Consider the following 26,002-nt stretch of genomic DNA (forward strand, 5'->3'; position numbering starts at 1 on the left):
GAGAAATCTTTCAGGAGTAAATTTGTATTAAATATAGAAAAAGGTACATGCATGCTAAGAACCATTAGGTGTTAAATTCAGAGTGAAGAAATATGCCTCACATCTGGACAATTGAAGTTTCTTGTTTTTTTTGTTTTGAGACAAGGTTTCTGTGTTGCCCTGGCTGTCCTGGAACTTGCTCTGTGGACCAGGCTGGCAACTGAAGAAATTTTAAACACCATGCAGATTATTTATGTTCAAATATATTTTGTTTGACATAAGCATTAAGATAAAATTTCCCCTCAGTGATGGCAATTAACTTTTGTTAGAATAATTGTTGCTATCTCGTATATAAGACACACTATCATTAGAAGTTTGTTTTAAAAAAATGAGTAAGGCAGATCCTTACCTTATTTAAAATTCTGTTTTATTGAGTTTGTGTGTGTTTGGTACACAGCAAACAGGCTTTTGGAAATCAATAACTCACATTCTAAAATAATTGCACTTAAAGTGCCAGAAAACTGTGGTGTTATTCAGATATTAAGGTTTTTCTTTTCTTGAAAGCATAGAATTTACTAGAACTGTGCTTTAAGTGCCTTATTGTTCTCCTGGAAAGGGGGAAACAAGTATGTTAATGCACACACATGCACACAAATAATAAACAATACAGACAGTGGATGTTACTTGGCAGTGATGGGTTTATTTAAGATAGCATTCCTTTCCTGTAATTGGTATCTAATAAAAGTTATCAGATTAATGTTAGGTGTTAAAATGCAAGGCTGTTTCTCTCCAAGAAAATAAGTTATTTCAGCTAGGAAGTTCTGCTCCAAGGTTCACATCTGTTCTAGGAGGAACTTGCATATTGTTTCTATTTTTAGGCTGTTGCCAGGTAGATTGAAATTTTCTCCTCTTATGGTTGCCCAAATTCTAACGTCCTTATTGGTTACACGACCTTACTTTCATTAGCCAACCACAGCGACTATGCAAATTGTATTTCAGTTTCTGTTTCTGGGAAAGAACTGATAAGATGGCTGGCTGCAAGGGGCTCCTTTGGGTTTTGCTTATTTTTTTTTTGAAGAGGGTTTCTATAATGTAGTAACAAGTGTAGATTTCTCTTAAAGGGATATTTTATTTTTGAAATAGGAAATCACACTCTCCATGCAAACTTTTATAAGACTGAAAGGTACCTCTTGTCAGATTTTATTTTAATGGTATTATACTTTGATATTTAGACACTAAGTGCTATATTTTATTACTTAAATGTAAATGTGTGCGCATGCTAGCTTAGAAGCTGCTAGAATGTTCTAGGTTACTACCTTTGCTTTCTAAAAGATCATTTTTTAACTTTAAAATATTATAGGTGTCAATTACATATATGTAGCGTATTATTCTTTAGTAAGTATCATATACCCTAAACCATATATATATATATATATATATATATATAGTATATGTTCACTATTATGATATTAGGACACTCCAGTTGTCATTATTTTGTGGATGGCTTCAGAAGCACATCATGCATTGATATATTTAAGATATTTTCTGATATAAAAGTTTTAGATTTCAAAAATATGCCTTATACTAAAAATCTTATACTAGAGATATGAGTTAAGAATGCTAAAGGGCTTCATTAAACAATATTAATGTAGGCATTAGAACTGAATAATGTTTATTTTTAAAAATCATGCCTTCAGGATGATGGCAGATATAATTAATGGTAGCAAGATACTTAAGAATACTAGTAAAATGCGATAAAGCCACAACCCCAGAAAGTTGAGTCAGTGCGTCTCATGAAACTAGACAGGTTTAGTTACATGGTGATTAGACTCAGAGAACATTTGCTTCATTTCAGACTCTCTGGTTGTCCTGGTAAAAGATAAGTAATTGCATTTTCAGGAGTAGAAGACTGTTAGACCATAATCCTCAGTGCTGCTTGCTTTGTTTTTTATAGTTTGTTTTTATAATGCAGAATACTGTTTATTGTCTTTTGTGATAAATATGTCCTATTTAGGTTAAGGAAAAGGTTTAGCATGTAGAGAAAATGTTGGTAATATTTTACATATACTACCTCGCAGAAATTACACCAAGTACTTAATTACTTGGAAATTTTAACTCCCTAAAATAAAATATGAACTAAAACTCAAGTTTCTTGGTAGTTTTCCCTCCCCAAATTTATGTGTATGTGTGGGGGAGCAAACATACATATACATACAAACATACAATAAATAAATTTGAGGGAAAATGACCAAGAAACTGTTAGTTCATACATTATTTTAGGGAGACACACACACTCATATACACACACATAAATATACATACATATATGTTATGCCTGGTGGAAGAGAGTTTTGGATCCCCTGAGACTGGAGTTACAGAAAATTGTGAACCCCCACAGCTGGGAATTGAACCTTGGTCCTCTTGAAGAGCAATCAGTACTCTCAACCACTAAACCACTGAGCCATCGCTCAGCCCCCCCCCCTTTTTTTAGTTTTGATTTAATATGTACTAATTTGGATTGGAAAAGGTCAAGTGATGAGTCATTTGTATTGTCTGACTGTCGTGACTAATGGTGACTAATGGATAGTAAACAGTGAAAGGGTTGTTAGTATTTATATATAGCTGATTTTTATGGTCCTGTTTCATCAGTACATAGTGCAAATTCTCAAGTGCCAAATTTAGAGCTCTCAAGTGAGAAATGAGGGTTTTGCTTGTTTTTAGTTTGTAGTACTTAATTCTTTACTTATTTACCTATCTATATCATCTGTCAGTCTGTCCATCCATCCATCCATCTATCTATGTGGTGTGTTGGTTCGTGTGTGCTTTGAAGGTCAGAGCACAATTTGTAGGAATCCTTCTCCCGTTTGACTCTGTGGGTTGCAGGGGCCAAATTCTGAATTCTGGTCATGATGATCAAGATGAGGTCATCATGGTGATGAACAGACTCTTATTGGCAAATAGGTTAGAAATCGTGGGTGATGAGAAAATGTTGAGGAGTCACTGGTTAGTAGTCAGGCCTGCTGAGTTGATTTTGTGAAATAAGCCTTCTAAGGAAAACACTCAAACGAAACAGTTTCATAGGCTGGAAAGATGGCTCAGTAGTTAAGGGCACTGAGTTCAGTTCCCAGCAGAGCTCAGGCTCCAGGGCATGTGATGCCCTCCTTGGCCGCTGATGGCACTTGCACACATGTGGCAAGCATACATATAAGTAAAAACAAAAATAAATCCTAAAAATCCATGATTTTTTTCCCCATCTGATTATTCAGAAAGTTATTAGTCATGTTCCTCACAGCATGAACATGATGGAAGTGTTTGTCGCAGGCCAGTGCTGCGTTTGTCTGCATGACTGTGCTTCATGTTTTAGGTTTTGTGTGTGAGTTTTATTGTGAGATATCTTTATATTAGAAAATGTTTGAATTGGCATGGTGGTTATGTGTGTGTGTTTGAATCAGCAATCTCAGTATTTATTTACGACGTTTTAGAAGTCAGTGGGACCCCTAGTTTAAATAAAAACAATAAAATGGAAGCAAAAACAAACAAAAACCAAGCAGTACTATTCAAATAAAACCTTTATGGTTGTAATAGGTTTCAATTTTATTGTTTCCCCTGGCTTTCACTGTGCCTGTAGTTCCTAGAGCGCTTGCCCTCATCTGCTTCCCTTGTTGCTGGGTAAGGTTTGTGATACTTTTCTCTGATTGGCTCTAGGCAGCTAAGGCTTTAGGCCAATCACAGAGCGAATGTCAGTTCCCTCACAGGACTGAATGAAACACTGGAGCAGTTGTTGATTTATTTCTCTTATATAAACTAAAATTATGGCTGCAGCAAGCTCCCTTTTGGGTATGTTTGAAAAATTGCGAAGTTCACCTGTAACAAAGGGGGAAGAAAATGATGATTAGTTTAAGATTTTGTTGACTAGGAAAGGCTAATAGTGAATTTGAGGGGGAAAAAAGAAACTGATCATAGATTTTTTTTTTGTAATTTTAAACATTTAATTAAAAAACCCTATAAAATTACTTTATTCTCCACACATTTTATTACTTTAAAAGCAGAGCTAATGTAGTCTTTTTGTAACCTACTGTGAAAGGCAGTTAATTGTGCTTCTTGTCATGATTATGTTTTTACCACTTACATCACTAAGAATCAGACATTTTGATTTTGTTATGTGAGTTAAGCTGAGTCAGTTACATGCAGTTGCAACACAGCACTTTGCTCTTCTGCCCGTAGCCAGAATACTGTTGAATTTTGGGTTTGGAAAATCTGTAGTAGTAACGGTAGGTGCAATGGTATGAGAAATGATCTTAATTATTTGGATTTACTAATTGAATAGGTTTTATTTATAAATGTTTTACAAATATAAGAACTATTAATCTTCTAACTAAAAATATATTTGAATTTTATAGGTTCTGACTCATTGTGTAGAAAAAGGTTATTTTTTTATGTATTGTCCCTGTTTTACTGATTCCTCAGGAACTTGTATTTTAGAAACATTTATGAACATTGATTAAGGCAAGATAAAGTAGCATAAAAGGTGTGAATCTTACCCACTTATTGATGTGTGCTGCATATTTAATACATATCATGGATTCAAGGCAGGAAATTTGTGTTCTAGATTATTTATTCTAACAAAGAACCGCATTGCAGTGTTTCAGATCTGGGTTTTGTTAACTGTGTTTCTCTGACCTTATTGTCTGCTGCCTCCTGTTGCTGGGCAGGAAATAGAATGCTGGGTGCTGATTGGCTGTGTTTTTATGTAGCTCTTGAACAGCCACTTAAATTCTTGAGTTTTTTGAGCAGGGAGGTTATAAGCTAAGACAAAGAGCTTTCCTTTGTTTCATGGCTGGATCGCCTGCTAGAAAGAGAGTCAGAGAAGTAGGTGCAGGGGATGGGAGAACAGAACAAACGTGTTCATTTAGAGAAGTCTCATTCATTGGTCTTCTCTCAGAAAAAACTTACCAAGCAATTTTTAAAAAATTACAAGCCATAGAACCATATTTCAGGTAACATATCTCTCTCTGGTTATTAGCATACATTTCAAAATGTTGATAATATTTCATCAGAGTTCTTAGCTCTGAATATGTAAAGCCAGGGCTTAAAAAAAATCTAATATTTAGCTTTTCTTTTTGATTACAAAAGTGCTTCCAAGAGAAATTAATTCATTAATTATATCACGTAGTTGCTTCTAGATATGGCAGATATTTTTGCTGTAAAATGAAAATGCTTTTTCTGTAAAACAAGTTGCAGTTGTGCAAAAGCTCTGTGACACTAGTGTTAGTGTCTTAAACAGGAGCATTTATTTTATAGGAGCGTAGATGGATGCATCTGAAGTCCGCATGATGGTGCTTGCAGTGACCTTTAACCTTCTGGGAATACAGCCTCGGAGACTTGTTTGCAGAGTACAAGCCCTGCTCCACTGTGTATTTTCCTACTAAACTTTGCTTATGAAAAATAGATTTCTCAAAGCAGATTGCTGATTGGTTTGCACAGATTTGGCTGAACTAGTTTGAACTGGTTGCTCAGGCTATTTCCGTATTGCTTTGTGTGTTATTTTTTGGTGTGTTGTACTTAGAACCTCTGAAGTCTGGTGGATGGCTGTAGTGTGCTCCCTTGTGGGTAGTGAAGGTAGTTACCCTCTTATCTCCAGCAGTACTTTAAGTTATTACTGAATTTAATGACTCTGTTTTAAAAACCAACTTGACTTAGATTGTGCTTATTTTTACTAAGTGTTACTTGGTGGAGAGAGTTTAGTATTAACTGTTGTTTATATTGAATTGTTGGATTTTTCTAATTCTCTCACACAGGTACACATAATCGATGTTATTTAAGTGAAATATGTCTCCGACTCTGAAAATTGTGCCTAAAAATACTGAAATGTACGTATAAGCTGAAAAGGATAATAATTCTGAGCCCCCAACCCCCTGTGTGTGTTGGCAGTCTTAACTCTGTAGCCCAGGTTGGAAAGGAGCTGACTGTGACTCTGCCTTGCCTCAGCCTCCCAACTGCTCGGATTATCAGAGCACTCTACTTTGACTGGCTTAAATTCTTAATATTAATTACTTAATGTTGTTAATCACATCTCATTTAATTGTCAGCAAAGTCTTTATTGGTAAACACAGTTCCTCTTAAGACACTTAAACCAAGTGACTGAAATGTGGAGCAGTCTGCCTCATAAGCAGCTCAGCACCTGGAGAAGTGGGGTTAAAATTTATAGCTCAGAGTCGGGGATTTAGTTCAGTGATAGAGCACTTGCCTAGCAAGCGCAAGACCCTGGGTTCAGTCCTCAGCTCTCGGGGTGGGGAAAAATATAAAACTTACAGCCCTCTCAACACAGTTCATTTCTTATGTGCATTGTGTAAAGTTTTGAGGCTGTCCTCGAACTCACAGAGATCCACCTGCCTCTGCCTCCCAAGTGCTGGGATTAAAGGCCTGTGCCACCATACCTGGCTTGAGGAATGTTTTAAATATATGTAAATAATGATAAATATTGGTTATGCATAGAGTATCTGAAAATGGATATATCAAAGTCTAAAGGAATGGCACTTCAATATTTGAGCATATTTAATAAGTAATCAAACTACATTTAATATGTTTATGGTCCACAAAGTGAGTGCCAAGCTTGTGTTGTCTGGGCTTCATTGGTAGATCATTGATTAGCATGCATCAGAGGTTTTATCTCCTGCATAAAGAAGTAGGCCAAAATTTATGTTTTCTATGAAGAAAAATGTATCGTAACATGTTCTTGAAGTGGATGAGAAAAGAACAACTTCGAAGTTTAAATTCCAGACTTTTAAAATAGTGCTAGTGGTGTTTTTGTTTGACTATTTCTGTAGAGTAAGTTCTTTATATAAGAAGAAATGTTAAATTATTGAATTAAATTCACAAAAATGAATGTAGAATGTAACACAATCTAGAAATTCTTTGACAACATCCGATGTCTTTTATTCTGTATTGGTCTTTGACAAATAATTCAGACTTATTATTATTGAAAGACATTTGCTATTAACAACATAGGTTGACTTCTTATAGATAAGTTATGGTAGTGAGGGTGTTAAAACTTGCTTTGATATAGTGTGAATTGTTGTTCTGTGGCACAGCCATGTACACAGGTACAAATCTACTTGCATTTTATTCTGCTATAGTTGACCTTGCTCTTCTTCCCTCCTTTCTCCCCCCTTCTTTTCTCCCCACTCCTCCCTACTGTCTTTTCTACAACTGGCTATGTTCCCCTTTTGGTGGTGCTAGGGACCATACCTGGGATCTCACACATGCCAGGCAGAGATGCTTTGCACTGAGCTACAGTCTTAGCTCTGTCTTCTTTTACTTGTTCTTTTTCACTAGCCTTTTGTTAACATAAAAATGGTGATACGGATGCCTTTGTCCCTCCTGTTACTTTGATGTCATTTCACCATTAAATGTTACATCTACATCTTGATAACTTTTAGCAGATATAAGTAAATTTCCTTTTGTTCTTAAGTGTCTTATTTTTAATTATGGGGTAGTGTTGAATATTTTCTAATGGCTATTCTGTGACTGTTGAGGTAATTCCTCGTTTACTCTCACTATTGTGTTTATGTGATAAGTCACACACACAGCCCAGATATATTGTCTTAATTTTACAGGCTAGATGTTCAGACCAAGATGTTGTCAAGGCATAGTTCCTTGGAAGGTCTTGAGGAATGATTTGTCCAAACACAACTCCTAGCTTCTATTGTTCCTTGCCTTGTGATAGCACAACTCCTGTCTTCACCTGGTTTCATTCTGTGCATGCTGTAGTCTAAAGACAGTCAAGTTGCAGTAGGGCTCACCCTAATATCCTTATACTCATCTGCAGTTTAACCAGTAACACTTTTCCACTCATTTTAAGGAAAAATTGTCAGGCACTTTTGTGACCATGTGTAGACCCGGATGCTTCCATGACTTGCTCGTAGTCAACATTGCTTGGCTTTTGGATGGGAATTTTTTATAATGACCCTGCGTCACCTTGTGATTAGCGTTGCCTCTTGAAGAAATACAGTGTTCAGACATTTTCAGATAGGAGAAAGATCTATAAAAATTAGAAAATACGGTAGCAGAAAAAAGACTCGGCATATCAAAATGTTAGAATCAGGGGCTAGAGATGTATCTTAGCAGTTAAGAGCACTTGCTGCTCTCGCAGAAAACCTGGGTTTGGTTCCCAGTACACACATGGTGGCTCACAGTTGCCTATAACCCCACTTGTAGGGGATCCGGCACCATTTCCTGGACTCCTTGTGTGCATGGGATCTACATAGATCCTCACGCACATGCACATAAAATAAAAATAAGTATTTTGAAAATGTGAAATTCAGTTAAAGATACTCTTATTAATGGCTTTCTGTGCATATATTATGAAAGATGAAATTTAATTGGAAATACATAATTAAACTTGAGCTACAAGGAAAAAGATGGTGCAGTAATTAGTCTCAGTTGTCACTTGAAGAGATCTAGAATCACATGAGAGATGGGCCTCCTGGATCTGCCTGTGGGTAGTTATTTTGATTAGGTTAATAAACTAGAAATTCCCAACTACTGTGACTGGCCCATTCCCTGGCTGGGTCCTGGTCTGTACATAGGAAAAAGTGAGGAGTGCAGCAGAAGTCACCATGGCTTTCTGACAGTGGATGCACTGCGACCAGCCATGTCAGCTTTCTGGTGCCTTGACCTCTCCACTGTACTGACGTGTACTCTTGAACTGGGTTTCAGAACAAACCCTCTCTCCTTCAGCGGATTTTGTCAAAGAGTTTTCATCACAGCAAAAGAAGTTACGAAAGAGTAACTTACCAGATGCAAATTAAACCCATCCAAAAAGTCAGAGATGATATTAGAGGAGAAACCAGCAAAACTGCAAAGCAGATACAAAATAGAAACATTAACAATGACAAAAGTTCGTTCTTTGGTAAATAGGTAGATTTAATAAGACTTAGCAAAGCTGACCAAAAAGGAGAACATGTGTATGTACTTTTTTTACAGTATATCTACAGAATATGTGCTTCTATACTTATGAGGTATAATTACATACAATTCACCCATAAAAGTGTACAGTGGTTAATGGTGTTTCAATAGATTCACAGAGTTGTGTAGCTGGCACTACAGTGAATGTTAGAACATATTTATGATTTCATAGAAGAATTCTGAACTCTTTACCAGTCATTTCTTGCTTTCTCCAAACCTACCAACCAAGCTGGAGAAATGGCTCTCTAGTTAAGTGCGCTTGCTGTTCTGATAGATGACTCAAGTTTGGTTCCCAACATGTGTTTTTTTATGCTTCTGAAGCTTCTGGATTTTTTTGTTTGTTTGTTTGTTTGTTTTCTGTTTTTCAAGACAGGGTTCTCTGTGTCTCTTTGGCTGTCTTGGACTTGCTTTGTATGTCAGGCTGGCCTTGAACTCACAGAGATCTGTCTGCCTCTGCCTCTCTGAGTGCTGCTTTCCTTGATTTTAACTCCTGTATTGAGAATAAAGTCTAGCTTCTTTCCCTCTTCATTTTTCTATCAGCTGATGTTCTGGTATGCAATGCTCTGTCTCTCACTTTCATATTATGTAACTTTAGTAAATGTGTAAAGTAAGCCACAGTAAGGATTAAGTTTTCTGTTTGTCATTGTTTTAAACTTACAGGATCTAAATTGTTCGCTTTTTAATTTTCAGTAAACCCGTAATTAAATGACTTCTGTCGCAGTTATTAAAATCCTTTTCTTTCTTTTTATTTAAAGATTCAAGATGGATAGTATAGAAGAACCTCAGAAAAAAGTCTTCAAGGCTCGAAAGACGATGAGAGCAAGTGATCGCCAGCAGCTTGAAGCTGTGTACAAAGTCAGAGAGGAGCTGTTGAAAACTGATGCTAAGCTTTTAAACGGGAACCACGAAAATGGAGATTTGGATCCCACTTCACCTTTGGAAAATACAGATTATATTCAAGATAGAGAAGAAGTGAATGGCATTGAAGGGATTTGTTTTGAGTCTGAAGAAAGTAAAACAGAATGGAAAGAAACACCTTGTATCCCCAATGTTAGTCTAAAAAACAAGCAAGAAGAGGATTCAAATAGTGAATCTTTGTCTTCTAGTGTAACTTCTGAGCTTGCTTCTAAACTAACCACTGAACCAGCTTCTAGTACCCCAGCTTCTGGTGCACCATCCTTTGATACCCCAGCTTCTAGTACCCCAGCCTCTGGTGATCTGGCTACTGGAGTACCGGCTGCTGGTGACTCTGCCTGTGAGGAGCTCCCCTCCAGAGATTCCTTCTCTGGAGATCCCTCCTCTGGGAGTGATCCCTCTTCTGATGACCTCACCTGTAGTGATCCCACCTCTAGAGATGCTGCTTTTGAAGAGCCTGCCTCTGATGATCTTGTTTCTGATGATTCCACCTCTGGTGAATCGGTGTCGAAAGACCCAGCTTCAGGTGATACAGCTACAGATGAAGCATCTATCAGTGAAACAGCTGCAGATGAAGCAGCTGCAGGTGAAATAGCTACAGGCGAAGCAGCTGCACGGGCATCTTGTGACCTGGCCTCTAGGGACGCAGCTGCTGATGACTGCACCACCTCTGGTGTTTCGCCCTCTGATGGTCGGCCTTGTAGTGATGAACCATTTGGTGGTTCTGCCTGTGTCCGACTGGCCTCTAGTGAACTGACTCCTGGTGAACTGGCCGTGGAATCAGCCACTGATACTTTTAAACCAAGTTCAGTGCCAGTTTGTGAACCAGATCTTGACACTGACAAGACAGAGCAAAATAGCAATAACAATGATGATTTCATAGAAAAAAATGAAAATAATGAAAATGTAGATCAAATTCAAAGTAGAGCCTCATTTGACAAAGATAATAAAGTGAACAATGTTGGTGAGAAGGAAGAAACTCTAGAAACACATAGTGCAATTATTTGTTCTGATCTACCTCCAGAAAATGTGAAGAAGGTAGAGGAAGATCCTGTTGCTGAGCCTGCTCTTGGAGAAGAGGCGATCTCCAGCAGTATGGAAGTTGACCAAAGTGATAAGGATGACCACAAGAGTCCTGCAGAACTTTTAGAAGCTGTCGGTGAAAGTGCCACAGAAGATGACAAGAAGGAGACGGTCTTAGACAACATGGATTCTATGGAAACAGATGAAATCATTCCTATTTTGGAAAAACTTGCACCCACTGAAGATGAACTCACCTGCTTTTCAAAAAATTCTCTCCTTCCAGCTGAAACAAGTCAAGATTTAGAAGATAAAATGGAGGGTTCTTTTGGTTCTCCATCAAAACAAGAAAGTAGTGAGAATTTGCCAAAAGAAGCCTTTTTAGTTCTTTCTGATGAAGAGGATATTTCATGTGGAAAAGATGAGTCTGAAGCTATATCACAGAATAAAATGAGCTCTCCAGGTTGGCTGGTTAAGGATTTTTATTTTCTTTAATGAACTGTTTAATAGAACATACTCAATAATGTTGATATTAGTGCTCCTTATAGAAATGCAGCTAGGTATGGTGGCACAAGGGGAGAAGAGAGAAAACCAAACCAAAGAGTTCAAGGTCATCCTTGGCTTCATAAGTAGTTTGAGGCTAGAGTAGGCTACTCGAGACCCTGTCTCAAACCATTAACAAAACAAGTAGAAACAAATACTACTTTACAAAAATAGAGAAGAATTACCGTGTCCTAGTACATCTGGAGACTAGCTGTTGCATATTGCTAAATAACTGATACTTTTAAAATGGTTAATTTCTGGGAGAGTTAGACATTATAGGAGGTATGATTGTCTTATATCAACATGTGTTTCATCATTTACATTCTTTAGCTGCTGTTCTATCTCTTTCATCACCTCCAGCCATATTTACAAAGCTGGGACCTTGTTTCTTCACCTGTTAAGTCTTCAGCTTACTTGAATTTAGATTTCTATATTGCTAGAATCCATCCTGGCTATTCCCAAATGTCACAGGGAACAGTGCTTTCCAACCTTTCTAATGTTGCTACCACATAATACAATTCCTCATGTTGTGCTGACCCCAATTATAAAATTATTTTGTTGCTACTTCATAACTGTAACTTTGCTAGTGTCATTACTTCGAATGGAAGTTATTTAACATGCAGATGTATATATAGCCGACCCTTGTGTAAAGGCTGCTTAGTTCCCAAAGGGGCTACAACCCACAGGCTGAGAATCACCAATGTGGAAGATAGCGTTTGTACCATTGTGTTGGTGTAAAGCTTTGAAAATGTATGGAGAAGTTACATTTTCTGCAAGCCACATTCTCCTGACATATTGTAACATTGACAATCTCTATGTTTTATTGGCCTTTTGTATTTGCTTATCTATAAGTTACCAGCTATTTCCTCTATTTCCTCTATTTTTTTTTTTTCTAATGGATATATTGTTTTGAAGTAACCTATAGGACTTTGTTTTACTTTAAATATCCTTGTGGATTCCATCCAAAGCAAAAGCCTGGCAGGATATGGCCCATCTGAGTTTGTACAGTTTAGCTGGGACAGAGGCAAACCTGTTTATATATTACATATAGTTATTGTTATTTCTGCACAGAACCGCAATAAGTAGTTTTGTGACCGACTGGGTTCTCTTTTGGCCATAAAAAAAGAAAAAGTAACTTAATTCTAGTACTCAGGGCAACAGAGGCAGGAGAATCTCTGTGAGTTTGAAGCAAGGCTGATATACAAAGTGGGTCCAGGACAGCCAAGGCTAAACAGAGAAACCCTGTCTTGAAAAACAAAACAAACAAAAGTAACTTATTAATTTACTATCTGTCAGGAAGATATTAAATACTTCATTTAATTCTTTAATGTTTTGGGGTTACCAGAACTATAAGATCTGGTTACTTTTACTAATCTTACTGCTCATTGAAGATAGATCTGTGAAAACTTAGCAACTTAATGAGAAGGCTGTACTTGAAGAGAAAAGTGCCATCAGAACAAGCTTGCCCGCGCATAAGGATGGAGTCTATAAGTACTGATGGCCTAATAAGCCAATACTTTGGATGAGTTTTTAAAATCCCTGATATTGCCTGAAATGATACACAAACTGTTTCTGTATGTGGGCTTTTGATTATTATTTTGTGTTGAAAGAGAAAGATGGCTCAACACTGACTATTCATCTGCTGCTCTTGTAGAGGACCAGAGTTGAGTCCCAGCACCTATACGGTAGCTCACAGCCACCTGTAGCTCCAGCTCTGGAAATCCAGCACCCTCTTCCGGCTCTGCAGGTGCCCCATACATGTGTACCTACAAACACACCCACATCTCCCCACCCATACCCTGCTTCCCAAAAGGCCGTTTACTCAATCCCTAGAGTAAAAGTTTGAGCAAAAGTTAAAGAAATATGGGCCCTACTTCTTAGTAGGAATCTGTTAACATTTTTCCTTATCAGATCTGTGACACAACATAAAACTCTAGCATACATTCTAGTCCTTGTATTCTATTCTAAAACTCCATGCATGTTCTGGCTTAAGCACTATGAATCTAGTAGGCAGGTCTGAAAAATGGTAATTAAGCGTAGCAGATATTTGAGTTGTTTAGAATTTACCAATATATTAAGTTTTACCAATATATTATTGTTTTGATAGTTGTCTTAACTACTGCTTTAGTTTTATTGTACTTATTTATTGCAATGTGGTCATTACAATAATGTGTGTGGAGATCAGAGAATAATTAATGTGAGTCAGTTCTCTCCTTCCCTGTAGCACCCGCAAATTGGTTATCAGGCTTGCTGGCAATTGTCCTATATCCTCTGAGCCACCTTGCTGGTGCTGGTTTAGTTTTAATAACTGAAAGAAAAATATGAATTCTTTATAATAGTTGTTACTGGTGATAGAAAATTAATAAGTAAAATTGTTGGTTTAAAATCTTATTTTCATCTTCAGCTTATAAGGAATAAACCCAGTTTGGATGTGAGAATGAGTGATCTTTGATTTGTGAGTCTGTGCTCTCATATTTCAAATTTCCTATTTTGTGTATAATTTTGTAAAAATTTTGGTAGCTAAATGGTGACCAAAAATAATGAGGTGTTCTTAATTTCCATAGAAGTAACAGAAGTAGAAAGGACTGAGAAGGACAGCACAGCTGAGGAAGAAGAGCGAGTGCCAGAGGAGGAGCAGCCACCCCTGAGAAGTATGTGTGTGCCAGTGCCTGCCTCTTAGTGTGGCCTTGCGCCTCGGCTGCTGTTTCTCTCCAGAGGTGGCCACAGCATTTTAAAATTTAAGCCACATTTCACTGATCGTGCTGATGAGCAGCTCAGGGAGCTTTTAATGTATTGTTTTGTATCTTTCAATATGCTTATTGTATTTGTTTATGTTATTTGTTCCACAAAGAGTATATCAGCTTATAGTTTAAGGCACCAAGTGGCTTGAGCTGTTTTTAAGCTTTAGGGCAGGAGGATTTTCCTGGCTGTTGGAAATGAATTATAGTATATTTCTGTCTGTGGCACATTCATAGGGAAGAAATGCTAGAATTGATTCGAGAGTCTTAGAAAAAGCTTGAAGCCAAGTTTTTATTTTGGTTTATTGTGTCTGTATTAAAAGTTGTAAAGGAGAACTATATTATGTAAAGGTCTAGATGGATGCGGATGTCTTCATTTACTGTTATAATAAAACTGGAGAGTGTTTGAGTTCCTCTCTACCTCTCATCTTGAACATCGTTTTACAGATCAAAGAAAATAGGTTTCATTTATGGAGAGGCATTGGTATAGCCACAACAGGTGTGGAATATCAGTGCTTTACTTTTTGAAATGCTGAAAAACCAGTTAAAAATTTCTAAATGATTTCATAGATGTTAACATTTGAAATATTTTTAAGTAAAATTTCTGAGTGTGTATTCTTTGCCAAATGTTGTACTTTTGTGACATTATTTTTACTCTATGAATGTTATCTGCACTCTATTAGGATATATTAAGAGTATCACAGCTCTAGGGTTAAATGTTTGGGGAATGGCTCAGTCAGTATGAGTGCATGCACCTGTTTTCACAGAGGCAGAATTAAATAATCCAGAGTACACATCACTGATAGAAACATGTGACATAGAGGTGGCTCTTGCCTGTTGTTAAAGTACTTGTGTGCTGTGGCATTCGGCAAAGGGAAGACTATGGGAAGGTTCCTATCGTCTGCATGAGAAAGCTGGAGTTGTCTATTTCAGTGGGACAGTTTTAAGGAAAGAGTACTCTTGTGTTTTCGGTGTGCATTGCTAAGCAGTTAGGGCGTTCTGTTTGGCATGCTGAAATTCATTTCAGCTTTAAAGCTGGACATTGTATGCCTGCTGAGCCTTGTGATCTCAAGAGCAGTCGTAGATAAGAGGGCTGACTGGGAGAACTGCATCTGCTGAGCCTGTAGTGTGGGGGCCTGTCACGGAAACAGCCGCTGAGCACTGGGGCTTGCTTTGTTGTTTTTCTCAGATGAAGTTTCCAGACGGAAACGTTCTAAATCGGAAGACATGGACAATGTGCAGGCCAAACGCCGGCGATATATGGATGAAGAATATGAGGCCGAGTTTCAAGTAAAGATCACAGCCAAAGGAGACATTAACCAGAAGCTTCAGAAGGTGTTCCTATTATATTTCATTCACATGTGCTTGGGAGAGTTTTAGCATGAGCCTATTATGCTCATTTACCTTGACATATATAGTCAGAATTTGAAGACAATGACGAGCTATGAAGTCTGTGATAATTTTTATTCCTCTGACTGTTTTTGGCGACAGTATTTTCATTTTAAAATATTGTAGTAGTTATTAAAATAGAAGGGAAATATGGTATTTCTTTATTTTACAGTGTAGAAGAAACTATTAGTATTTAAATCTTTATAGAAGACTAATCTTTAATATTAACTTGGTATATTCTAAAACTTTTTATGTTAATATAAAGTATGAAAGAGAAAAGGCTTTAGAAGAACTAGGAAAAGTTCAGAGGCAAGATTCTTAATATTTACTGTTTTTGTTTGCTGAGTTAACTTTTTGTAACAAAATAACTTTTTTTTTTTTTTTAGGTCATACAGTGGTTGCTAGAAGAGAAATTGGGTGCACTACAGTACGCTGTGTTTGATAAGACTTTGGCAGAACTGAAAACACGAGTGGAAAAGATAGAATGCAACAAAAGGCATAAGGCAGTTCTTACTGAGCTACAGGTCTGTATTCATGTTAGCTTTATGCCCATGTTTCATCTTAGCATTTATTTCCTTATGATGTATTATCATTTTTATGTATTTGAAGTTGACTACAAAATACATTTACATTCTATATAAGAAGTAAAACGTATCTGTTAATAGTTTTTGCTGGGGCTGCTGTAAATATAGAACCATACACATGTAGCTGGGTGCTGTACCAAATGAAATGTGTTACTTCACGGAGAACAGAAACCCAAGATGAAGGTGTCAGCAGATTAGTTTTCCTTGAGGTTTAGTATTTTGAGAAGGACTATATGCCAGGTCTTCTCTTCTGATGGTTGCTGACAGCTTTGTGGAGGCATCATTTCCATTCTTGGCTTTACCTTTACAAAGCATTTTCTCTGTGTTTGTTGTATCCAAATTTCTCTCTTATTTTAAGGTATCTGGTACCTTAATTAGATTAGAAAGGGAACCACCCAATCCAACATGTATCTTTGCATTACCCTTAGATACTAGGGTTGTAGGCTTTTGATAGGCGCTTTGGCATAATTTAACCCATGGCAGAGACTGTGAAATTACCTAAATTGGTAGTTGAAAGAAGTTTTTTGGGGGTGTAGAGGTTCGGGGATTATTCTTGTATCACTCTACTTTCTCTCTGGATATTATGCTCTGATGATGTTAGTTCATGGTATAGAGAGAAGACTCAGTGGCTAAAAGCTTTGGCTGCTCTTGGCAGGGGACCAAGGTCAGTTCTCAGCACTCATATAGTCACAACTGTCTGCAATTCCAGTTCCAGTGGATCCATTACCTTTTATTGTCCTCCTTAGGCAGAAGACACATATGAAAATAGATATATAATGATTGGTCCTTTTATTAGTATTATAATGAACTTCTTTATTCTCACTTTGGCTTAAATTCTACTTTATAAGATATATACATAGCTACTCCAGCTTACTTTCAGTTTTCATTGGCTTGAAATATAATTTTCTGTCTTTTCATATTAATTATCTTTGTCAGTATACTGTGTTTCTTGCAGACAGTAATCAGTTGGATTATTTTTTTTTCTCTATTTTAATCTGATGAGCGTATCTGTACTGCATCTTTGAACTGGAGAGTAAAGATGATTTACTTTTTATTACTGAGAATTAGATGCTCATGCCTGTAATTTTGTCATCTTTCGTAGTTTTCGCTCCTCAGTTGATTTTAACACTCATTTTTCCTTATTCATCTTAGAAGTTTTCTGGTTTACTATGTCAAACTTGTTTTAATATGCCCTAATTTTGTTTATTTGTATATTCTCATGGAATTCATTTTTTCTAAGCTTTTGTGTTGTGACTTTCTTCTTTGTGTATGTAGGATTCTCTAATTTTCTCTAATTTTGATTCAAGTGTTCATGATTTCATTTAGTTTGTTCATGTTAGAATGTCTTTTTCTCCATCCATTATAATTTAGAGATTAACTTTTTTGAATATAATAATCTGTTTGGTAGTGATTTACCTGAAATATCACTTTGTGACTTCTTGGGTTTTAGCTTTTATGCTGTAATTCTAATGAATTTTCCTTCATAAGATAGCCCTTCACTTTTATAACTATCATCATTCTCTGTTGCGTACTCTTTATAATGTATTTTAGCTACAATGTAACATGAAGAATTTTCTCTCTGTTATGGCTGTTTGGGGTTCTGAATAACTTGTATACATGAAGGTACATATTTTTTTCTAAATTAGGGAAATTTTCTGCTGTAATATGATTGTGAATAGATTTTCTATGCTTTTGGTTTGCTTCGCAGCACCTTCTACCTCAGGGATTAAGTTTGGTCTCTTGATCAGAGTTTCTGAAAGCTATGATTATGGTTCATTATTCTTAGTATTTTTCTTTATTGATGTATGCATGTAAGAATTCAATAAAAATATGTTTTCAATTTCTGGTATTTTTTTCTGATTGATAAAGGCTTTGAGTAATACATCCTATTGAGTTTTTAAAAAATATATTTTAATGACTTTTATTTCTAATATTTCTATTAATTATGTTATTCTCTAGAATCTCTGTTAAATTTCAATTTGTTATCTAAATACCAAATTTGTTTTGCTTCACTTAACTTGAATTTTTTTTCCCACTGAGATGATTGCTCTGTTGTTTTTCTTAAAATTAGATTTTTTAGTTCTTTGGCATTTCAGTCATTTTATTATGTTTGGATTCAGTTATTAAGATATCATTAACTTTTGGAGAACTCTCATATTTCTGTTTCTACATTTTAATGTATGTATCTGTTGATTGATACTTATGGTTTTATATGGGACTGTCTTAACTGGTTGCTTTCTCTTTAGATTTCAGTCTTTTCTACCACTCAGAGGAGAGAATGCATACCACAGTAACACTTCCTATTTAAAAAAAAATCTAGTTGTTTAAATTTCTTTACATTTTAAAATTTTGTCTGTGTGTCTGTGTGCATGTGTGTGTGTGGGTGTGGGTGTAGATAGGCAGTGTGCACACGTGGAGTCAAGGGGACAGTTTGCAGGAAGGCTCTCTTTCTGTTATGTGGGTCTAGGGATTAAGCACAGGTTGTCAGTCTTGGTGGCAGGTGCTGAGCATCTTATACAATGTCCTTAAATGTGGTAAAATAATTAGAAACAATATTGGTTTTCTACTTAGGGTTAAAGAGCAAAGGCCCAGGCCAGATGCATAGTGACCTCTCAGCTACTCCGCCCTCCTCTTGCTCTCTTGCTTCCTCTCCCCACCATGTCTCTCTCTGTCTCTGCTTCTCTCTCCCTCCCTTTTTCTCTCCCTTTTCCTCCCTCTCTCTCCCTCTTCCCCCCTCCATCCAATAAACCTCACTGGATTAAAAAAAAAAAAAAGGCCCAGGAAATGTGATAAACTCAGGATTTAAAAATTAAGCCACAGTTAATTAGAAATAGAAAAAAATAATAAAGCAAAATCATGAAAGACTGAAAAGCATGCCGTGAAAAAACAAGAAACTGCAGTGAGTGAGAAACACAAAAAATGAATACAAAATAAAGCAAAGGGAAGCAGAGAGCAGTTAATATCTCTTCCTTGTTAGAGAGAGGGGTTAGGAATACTCCAGTGTTTTCCCTAGGCTTGTCAGTTGGCAGTTCACTTGCTGTAGAAGGACCAGTGTCACGGAATTGTTTCCTCTGTGAATTCTAAACAGGTTAGACATGAAAGGGTTCGTTCATTCATCCTCCCTCCCTCCCTTCTTTCTTTTGCCATCTAAACTTATCACATCTTTCAAAGGGTAGTTTATAAGCTCTCATCTGCCCTGCTGTAGAGAGTCAGTAAAAGCCTTTCTGAAAAACATTTAGACAACTTCATTTAGAATAGAAACTGAGAATTCCACTTCTGTAAATGACCCTGAAGAAATATTCTGAAAGAACGAAGCTATCACTTACAACCTTGTATGACTATAGAGCAAGGCACGGGAAACATTCATCTTATCTAATAGGATAAAAAATTTATATAATCAGCCTTCAGTACGGTGGTTTTCAACCTGTCGGTCACATCAGTTATCCTTCATATCACAAATTTATGATTAATAATAGTAGCAAAATTATAGTTATAAAGTAGCAATGAAATAATTTTATGGTTGGGGTCACTGCAATATGAGGAGCTGTATTAAAGGGGCGTAGCTTTAGGAAGGTTGAGAGCCGCTGCTCTAGGAGAAAAGCGCACGCACAAATGAGTGGTACTGTACAAAATCTCCATGACAACAACATAAGTCCACATAGGCATGTTGTTAGTTAGAAAGTTCAGTGTGATTACAACAATTTTTAAAAATAGCTGCAAATAAAGCCTTACATTCCAAAATATTTTGGAAAACATTGTGGAAAATCCAGTTGTACTTAAGGGCAAACTGATCTATTAGTGTTTATACCTGGCAGTTATTTCAGGGAATGCAGTGGGTTTCCTATGTTTTTTTTTTTTTTGTTTGTTTGTTTTTTATGTTTTTTAAGTAAGTATGTTACGATCAGCTTATCCTACTTCGCTCTGAAGAACTTGTCATCTTTGGAATTCTCTTATGTATAGCATACTTTAAAGGATGTTATACCACTTGACTTTTCCTTGTTTGTTTTTTAGGCCAAGATAGCCAGATTAACCAAACGTTTTGGAGCAGCCAAAGACGATCTTAAGAAAAGACAAGAAGTAAGCATTTCTGTTTTTGCCTAGCTATGTTTGCTGTCTTAGTCAATATTCTATTGCTGTGAAGAGACATCATGACCATGGCAACTCTTATAAAGAAAAACATTTAATTGTGGCTGGCTCATGTTTCAGAGGTTTAGTCCGTTACAGTTGTGGTGGGAAGCATGGTGACACACAGATAGACATGATGCTGGAGAGGTAGCTAAGAGTTCTATATCTGGATCAGCAGGAAGAGAGAGACACTGGGCTGGTTTGAACATTTTAGAAACTCAAAGCCCACTGTCAGTGACATAGTTTCTCCAACAGGCCACACCTCCATAAGGCCACCTCTCCTAGTAGTTCCACTCCCTGGTGACCATGCATTCAAACCTTCTAAGTCTATGGGACCCATTCTTAATCAGACCACCACTTTCAGCTTCCTGGTACTCATAGGCTTGAAGCCATAACATAATGCAGAAGTGCATCCAATTCAACTTCAAAAGTCCCCACAGTCTCTACAGTCCAACACTATTTAAAAGTCAAAAGTTCAAAGTCTCCTCTGAGACTCAAGGCAATCTCTTAACTATAATAACCTATGAAAGCAAAGTCAAAAAGCATATCACATACTTCCAGCATACAATAGCACAGAATATACATTATTATTTCAAAGGGAGGAAATGAAGGACCATGAAGAAATAGTGGATCAAAGCAAGATCTAAAGTCCAGCAGGGCAAACTGTAAGTTGTGTGTCTTCATGCATGGCATCATGTTTGATGCTCTTCAGATTTCCAACTCCTTTCAGCTTAGTTGTCTGCAGCACACTCACTCTGGTGCTTGTTCCACACCTGGTCTGCAGCTTTCCTTGGCAGGTGTCTTATGGCTGTGGCATCTCTAATATCTTGGGGTCACCAAGGCAATCCAGGCTTCACCTTCATAGCTTCAAGTAATAGCCCACAAGCAAGGATATGCCTGACACACACGCCTAGCCTCAGCAGCTTTTCTAAACCATGGAGAGAGGAGATTTTAAAACTCCTTTCTTCTATCCTTGACTCTCAAGCCAGAACTGCCAACGTCTCCTGCTTTCTAGGCTGGAGCATGGTCCCCTGGTTCAGTTATGTCTTTTCCAGCTTTCTGTTTTTGATGTTTTCATTCGCTCCCTAAGCTTGGCTGCCCTGGATCTTGCTCTGTGGACCAGGCTGGCTTCTGAATGAGAAGTTTGTCTGCCTCTGCCTCCCTACTGCTGGGCTTAAAGGTGTGTACCATGTCCAACCTTAAGCTTTTCTTTAATTTCTTTTCACAAGTTGGAGCTTAGCTGATTTGGTCTTGCCTGAGGTTACCACTTCCTTTATTCCATTTTGTAGCTGGAGTTTCTTTAGTTTGTTTATCTCCATGAACACAAAACTTAACCCTATTATACTTCCTGGTTCCCTTTACTCCTTGTACTGTACATTTTGTATGTTTTCTTGCTTTTCATTATCCATATGCATGAGACTGTCTATTGATAACTGTGCAACATAGTACTAGGCTGTTCTGAAATCTCCTCCGATAGTGCCATTAGTGCAAAATTCCTTAAATTATCCTCAAGCAGAGTTTTTGGACAAGGGCAAAAAGTAGCCATGTTCTTTGCCAAAATATTACAAGAACAATCTCTAGGCCACTTACTAACATTCTTTTCCTCTGAAACCCCTTGAGCCAAGGTGTCATAATCTACATTGCTGTCAGCACACTGTCTTCCATGTTTCTATTAGCATAGCGCACTAAGCCCCACTTAAAGCTTTCCTAATCCAAAATCCACACTCTGCCAACAAGAACATGGAATCTCTTCACACCAATAGAACATTGACCAAGAATACTGCCAGTAGGAATAAGAGGCTATTTGCTGTGAAAAGACACCATGACCACAGCATCTCTTAGAAAGGAAAACATTTAATTTGGAGCCGGCCTCCAGTTCACTGTTCATCATTGTCACTGTGGGAAGCGTAGCAGCACATGCACATATGCTGCTGAGAGTTAGCTGCGAGTTCTCGTCCACATCAGCAGGAAAGGAGGCATGAGCGTGCGCGCGTACGGCTTGAGCTTCTGAAACCTCAAAGTCCACTCTCAGGGACACACGTCCTCCGAGGACACACCCCCTAATAGTGACACTCCCTGGTGGCCAACCATTCAAATTTGTGACCCAGTGAGGGCAATTCTTATTTAAACCGCCACATTCAGCTACCTGTGTATTAGGAGATGCTGACAAACATTTCTTTTCTCATGAATGTGAAATTCACTTTCTTCCTACATATTAGTATGTAGTATTGGAGCTGAACCTTTAGGCTGAGTATTTCTTTTTAGTATTCTTAGATGTCAGCGTTTATATTAATCTACTTGATGTTGCAGAATTCTTGAAGCTTATTTTCTGTCTTTAGCATTGTGATTTTAAAGGCTGGTGGTATAGCTTGGTTGCTAGTGTGCTTGCCTAGCATGCAGGAAGCACTGGCATCCATCCCAGCACCACATGGGACAGGACATGGCACTCCATGGCTGTGATTCTAGCACTTGAGAGGAGGGAGACATGAACATCACAAGTTTAAGGCCATCCTTGGCTTTATAGAGAGTTTTATGATGGCTTAGATTACATAAATGAAAATTATGTTATGGAGGTTTGTCTTACTTTCTTTATTTCTTTGTACATTCTTGCTAGTTTCTTACTTTATATTTTTCCTTACAGCATTTTACTCTTCTGTGGTCTCTTGTATTTCTATTTTCTCTTCTTTTCTTCTCTATATAGCCACTCATCTTGTGCTGTTATTTATAGTATGCAGACAAAAAAATTAAATCATGTCATTTTTGTTGCCTTAAACAGTTTGAATATTTTTTCTAGTATTGAATTAAATCAAAGCACAGCCTTTGTTTGACTTTGCTTTCTGTTGTTGTCTTTGTTATTTTATTATTCCACTATTTTTTATTATTTCTATTTCAATTTAACAGTTTGAATTTATTTTCAGTAATAGTTCTATATTTTGATACTTCCATTATCTGGTACATGGTGATTGCTAATATTAACAATAACCATTATTTTTAGAGCCTTTTCTAGGAATGACATGGTATAATACAGTTTCATACCACCTCCTCTTCCTCTAAAGAGTCTGGGTTATTACTGTTATTGCCTGTAATCACCATATAGTGGACCTGGATGTTGCTTAGGTCTTTGGTGGCAGTACACTAATTGATAGCAGCTGCTTTGTGTAAGTTCTGAGACTGAAGAACATTGTCGGTATTGTCCCCTCGATAGTATATTTCACATAATACATTTCTGTCTTGATTTAAAATGAGGAGTGAATTAGTTATTTAATCTTACCTCAAAGAAGCAAGAAGTTCTGTGAAACTAATCAGAAGGTAAGAAAAGCTGCAGCAACATTTCTAGCTGTGAACATGCACACAGCTTTAGAGCCCTTCATGGCCGTGAACATCATTGCTCTGGCCTACTCTTGAACACAGAGAAGGCACTGAATGAGCTTGCTGTCCAGCCAAGGCTCCTGTTTACAGCATAAAGGCCCTCCTTGCCTTACACACACAGAGAGACCATCTCCACGTGACTATAGAGACCCCCAGAGTATTCTGAAAACTTTCAAGAAAATTGCCAGCTCCTAAAGAAAAGGGTATAGAACTCTCTACTAATATAGAGGGAAAATCATCAGAAAGAGAAAATGACTGAAATCACCACCTGGAGATTGACAATATGAGAGACTTTGAGGTTTATGTAGAAAAACTTCTAAAAGAATATGAAAAAGCAAAGGGACGTCTGATTTCGCCGTGTTTTCTGTTGTGTTTGTTAAATAGCAGATCAAATTGAGAAAGGACTTGAATGATTTTATTTTCTTTTTAAATAATTCCTATATATTGGACTTTCTGTTTTACTTTGGTACTTTTCCCTCTTCTAGAGCCCTCCAAACCCACCCATATCACCAGGAAAGCCTGCCAGTGATGTCAACAGCAATACCAGTGTGACCTACAGGTAAGACTGCAATCTGTTTATCTCCTGTTTAAGTTAGAAAGCAAGGTGACTCTTGGCATGTAATTCTAAATACGTATGTGGCAGTAAATGCTCTATTGCTTATATTATATACATTGGTTAGGTAATAGTTGCTTTTTTACTTTCTCTTTACATTATGCATTGTTTTTGCTAATTTATGTTTTGTTAAGAGTTTCTTTTTTCTTTTGCAATGTTGACGATTAAATATATAGGGTCCACGCCTCCCCCACATCCCACATAGTCCTTTAAGAACATGTCATTAGTAGTTTTTAGCAGTTGAGAACTGCTTTGGTGAGTGATGAGAATGTGCCTGTACCTATATTTAGTCTCGAGGTGACACGCTGATGATGTTAGAATATAGACGGCTCTTGAGCAGTGCTGTCTGACATGAAGTGGTCTATGTACCAGCTTCAGGTATAGAGCACAAAGCACAAACCACAAAGCTCCCCGCCCTTTTCCCACCATGGGCCACTGTGTGCTTCAATGGGTCTACCCTAGGATGGCACAGCCATTGACTGTACATGTATCTGTTTCTTAGAAATGCAGGCACAGTGCGACAGATGCTGGAGTCCAAAAGAAATGTTAGCGAGGGTCCACAACCATCCTTTCAAACTCCTGTGAATACAGGTAACATGGTTTTTGTTTTTAATACAAAAATACATTTTCTTGGGCCCTAACATCTTTGGTCTCTATAATCTTTTGTGGTTGGAAATGGGTTAGATAACAGGGCACTTTGCTATAATTACAAGTGTATTTTTTTCTTTTTTTAATCAGGAGCATGAATAAGTATAGACGGAAATTTAGACATTCAAATTCTTAGTATAGTACTTCTCAGACTTTCTCATCTCTAGGGCTCTTTTCTGACTCGTGAAATTACGAAGAAGTCCAGAGGATTTTTTAGTTAAACTACTTGGTACTACCATTTGAGTTAAAATAAGAGTTTGAGGACTATTTGTTCACTTAAAATTAATAATACGCCTAGAGGCAGGCAGATGCTCTGAGTTGAAGGCCAGCCTGATCTACGTAGTGAGTTCTATGACATCTGCTACACAGTGAGCCCTTGTCTCACAGAAACAAAAAACACGCAGAAATAAATTATAATAAGCTTGTGATATACATACAAACAACATTTTTAAAAACAGAAAATAGCTTTCTTTTTCAAAATTAAAAACTGTGAAAGGATAGAGATCTGAGTTCCATTTCAGAACCCACGTGAAACAAAGTCAGCCAAGTGTGACACAGTGCACCTGAGGCCCAGTGCCACAGGCAGATCAGGTGGCCAACATGGTGAGTTCCAGGCCAGTGAGAGACCTTGACTGAACAAAGAAGAAAAAAGACAGGTGGGGCTGGATACAGCCAGGATAGAAAAGATTGTGTGTGTGCACACGCGCACCTGTGTGTGTGTGTGTGTGTGTGTGTGTGTGTGTAATTGCTGATGACTAAATAGTAAATTTTAATATTAAATATTAATATTTAAACTGTTATGCAGCAACAGCTTTCTGGCTTCTTTTTATGGGGAGAGGGATGTTGAGACAGGGTAATTCTGTGTAGACCTGACTGCCACTCTGTAGACCAGGCTGTGCTCAGACTCAGAGATCCTCCTGCCTCTGCCTCCCTAGTGCTAGGATGAAAGGTGCGTGCCACCATTGCCTAGCAAGTTGGCCAGATTCTTGTCTATATCTGCTTTCACTCTCTTCAGTCTGCTCACTTCACATGGGAACGAAATGTAGCCTCATGTGAAAGATGGGAACTTCTGTGGAGTTAGTGCAGAACAGAGTCAGGAATCATATTACTGC

General features: G+C 37.4%; 1 protein-coding gene across 4 annotated transcripts in view; it reads left to right on the plus strand.

The window, feature by feature from the left end:
* Atf7ip (activating transcription factor 7 interacting protein) overlaps nucleotides 1-26,002 on the plus strand; it is an 87,060-nt gene that overhangs the window by 33,434 nt on the left and 27,624 nt on the right. For 2 of the 4 annotated variants that reach the window (XM_021644286.2, XM_060384311.1), the window contains exons 2-8: nucleotides 9,702-11,344; nucleotides 13,989-14,075; nucleotides 15,352-15,497; nucleotides 15,938-16,075; nucleotides 20,147-20,212; nucleotides 24,115-24,188; nucleotides 24,745-24,833. In XM_021644286.2, the coding sequence (XP_021499961.1) occupies nucleotides 9,709-11,344; nucleotides 13,989-14,075; nucleotides 15,352-15,497; nucleotides 15,938-16,075; nucleotides 20,147-20,212; nucleotides 24,115-24,188; nucleotides 24,745-24,833 (2,236 nt within the window). In that variant the 5' untranslated portion in view covers nucleotides 9,702-9,708. Of the gene's footprint in view, nucleotides 1-985; nucleotides 1,163-5,787; nucleotides 5,850-9,701; nucleotides 11,345-13,988; nucleotides 14,076-15,351; nucleotides 15,498-15,937; nucleotides 16,076-20,146; nucleotides 20,213-24,114; nucleotides 24,189-24,744; nucleotides 24,834-26,002 lie in introns of those variants that run through there. The other 2 variants (XM_060384312.1, XM_021644283.2) reach the window with 2 other exon arrangements.

Source organism: Meriones unguiculatus, chromosome 5, assembly GCF_030254825.1.
Source record: "Meriones unguiculatus strain TT.TT164.6M chromosome 5, Bangor_MerUng_6.1, whole genome shotgun sequence".
NCBI lineage: Eukaryota > Metazoa > Chordata > Mammalia > Rodentia > Muridae > Meriones > Meriones unguiculatus.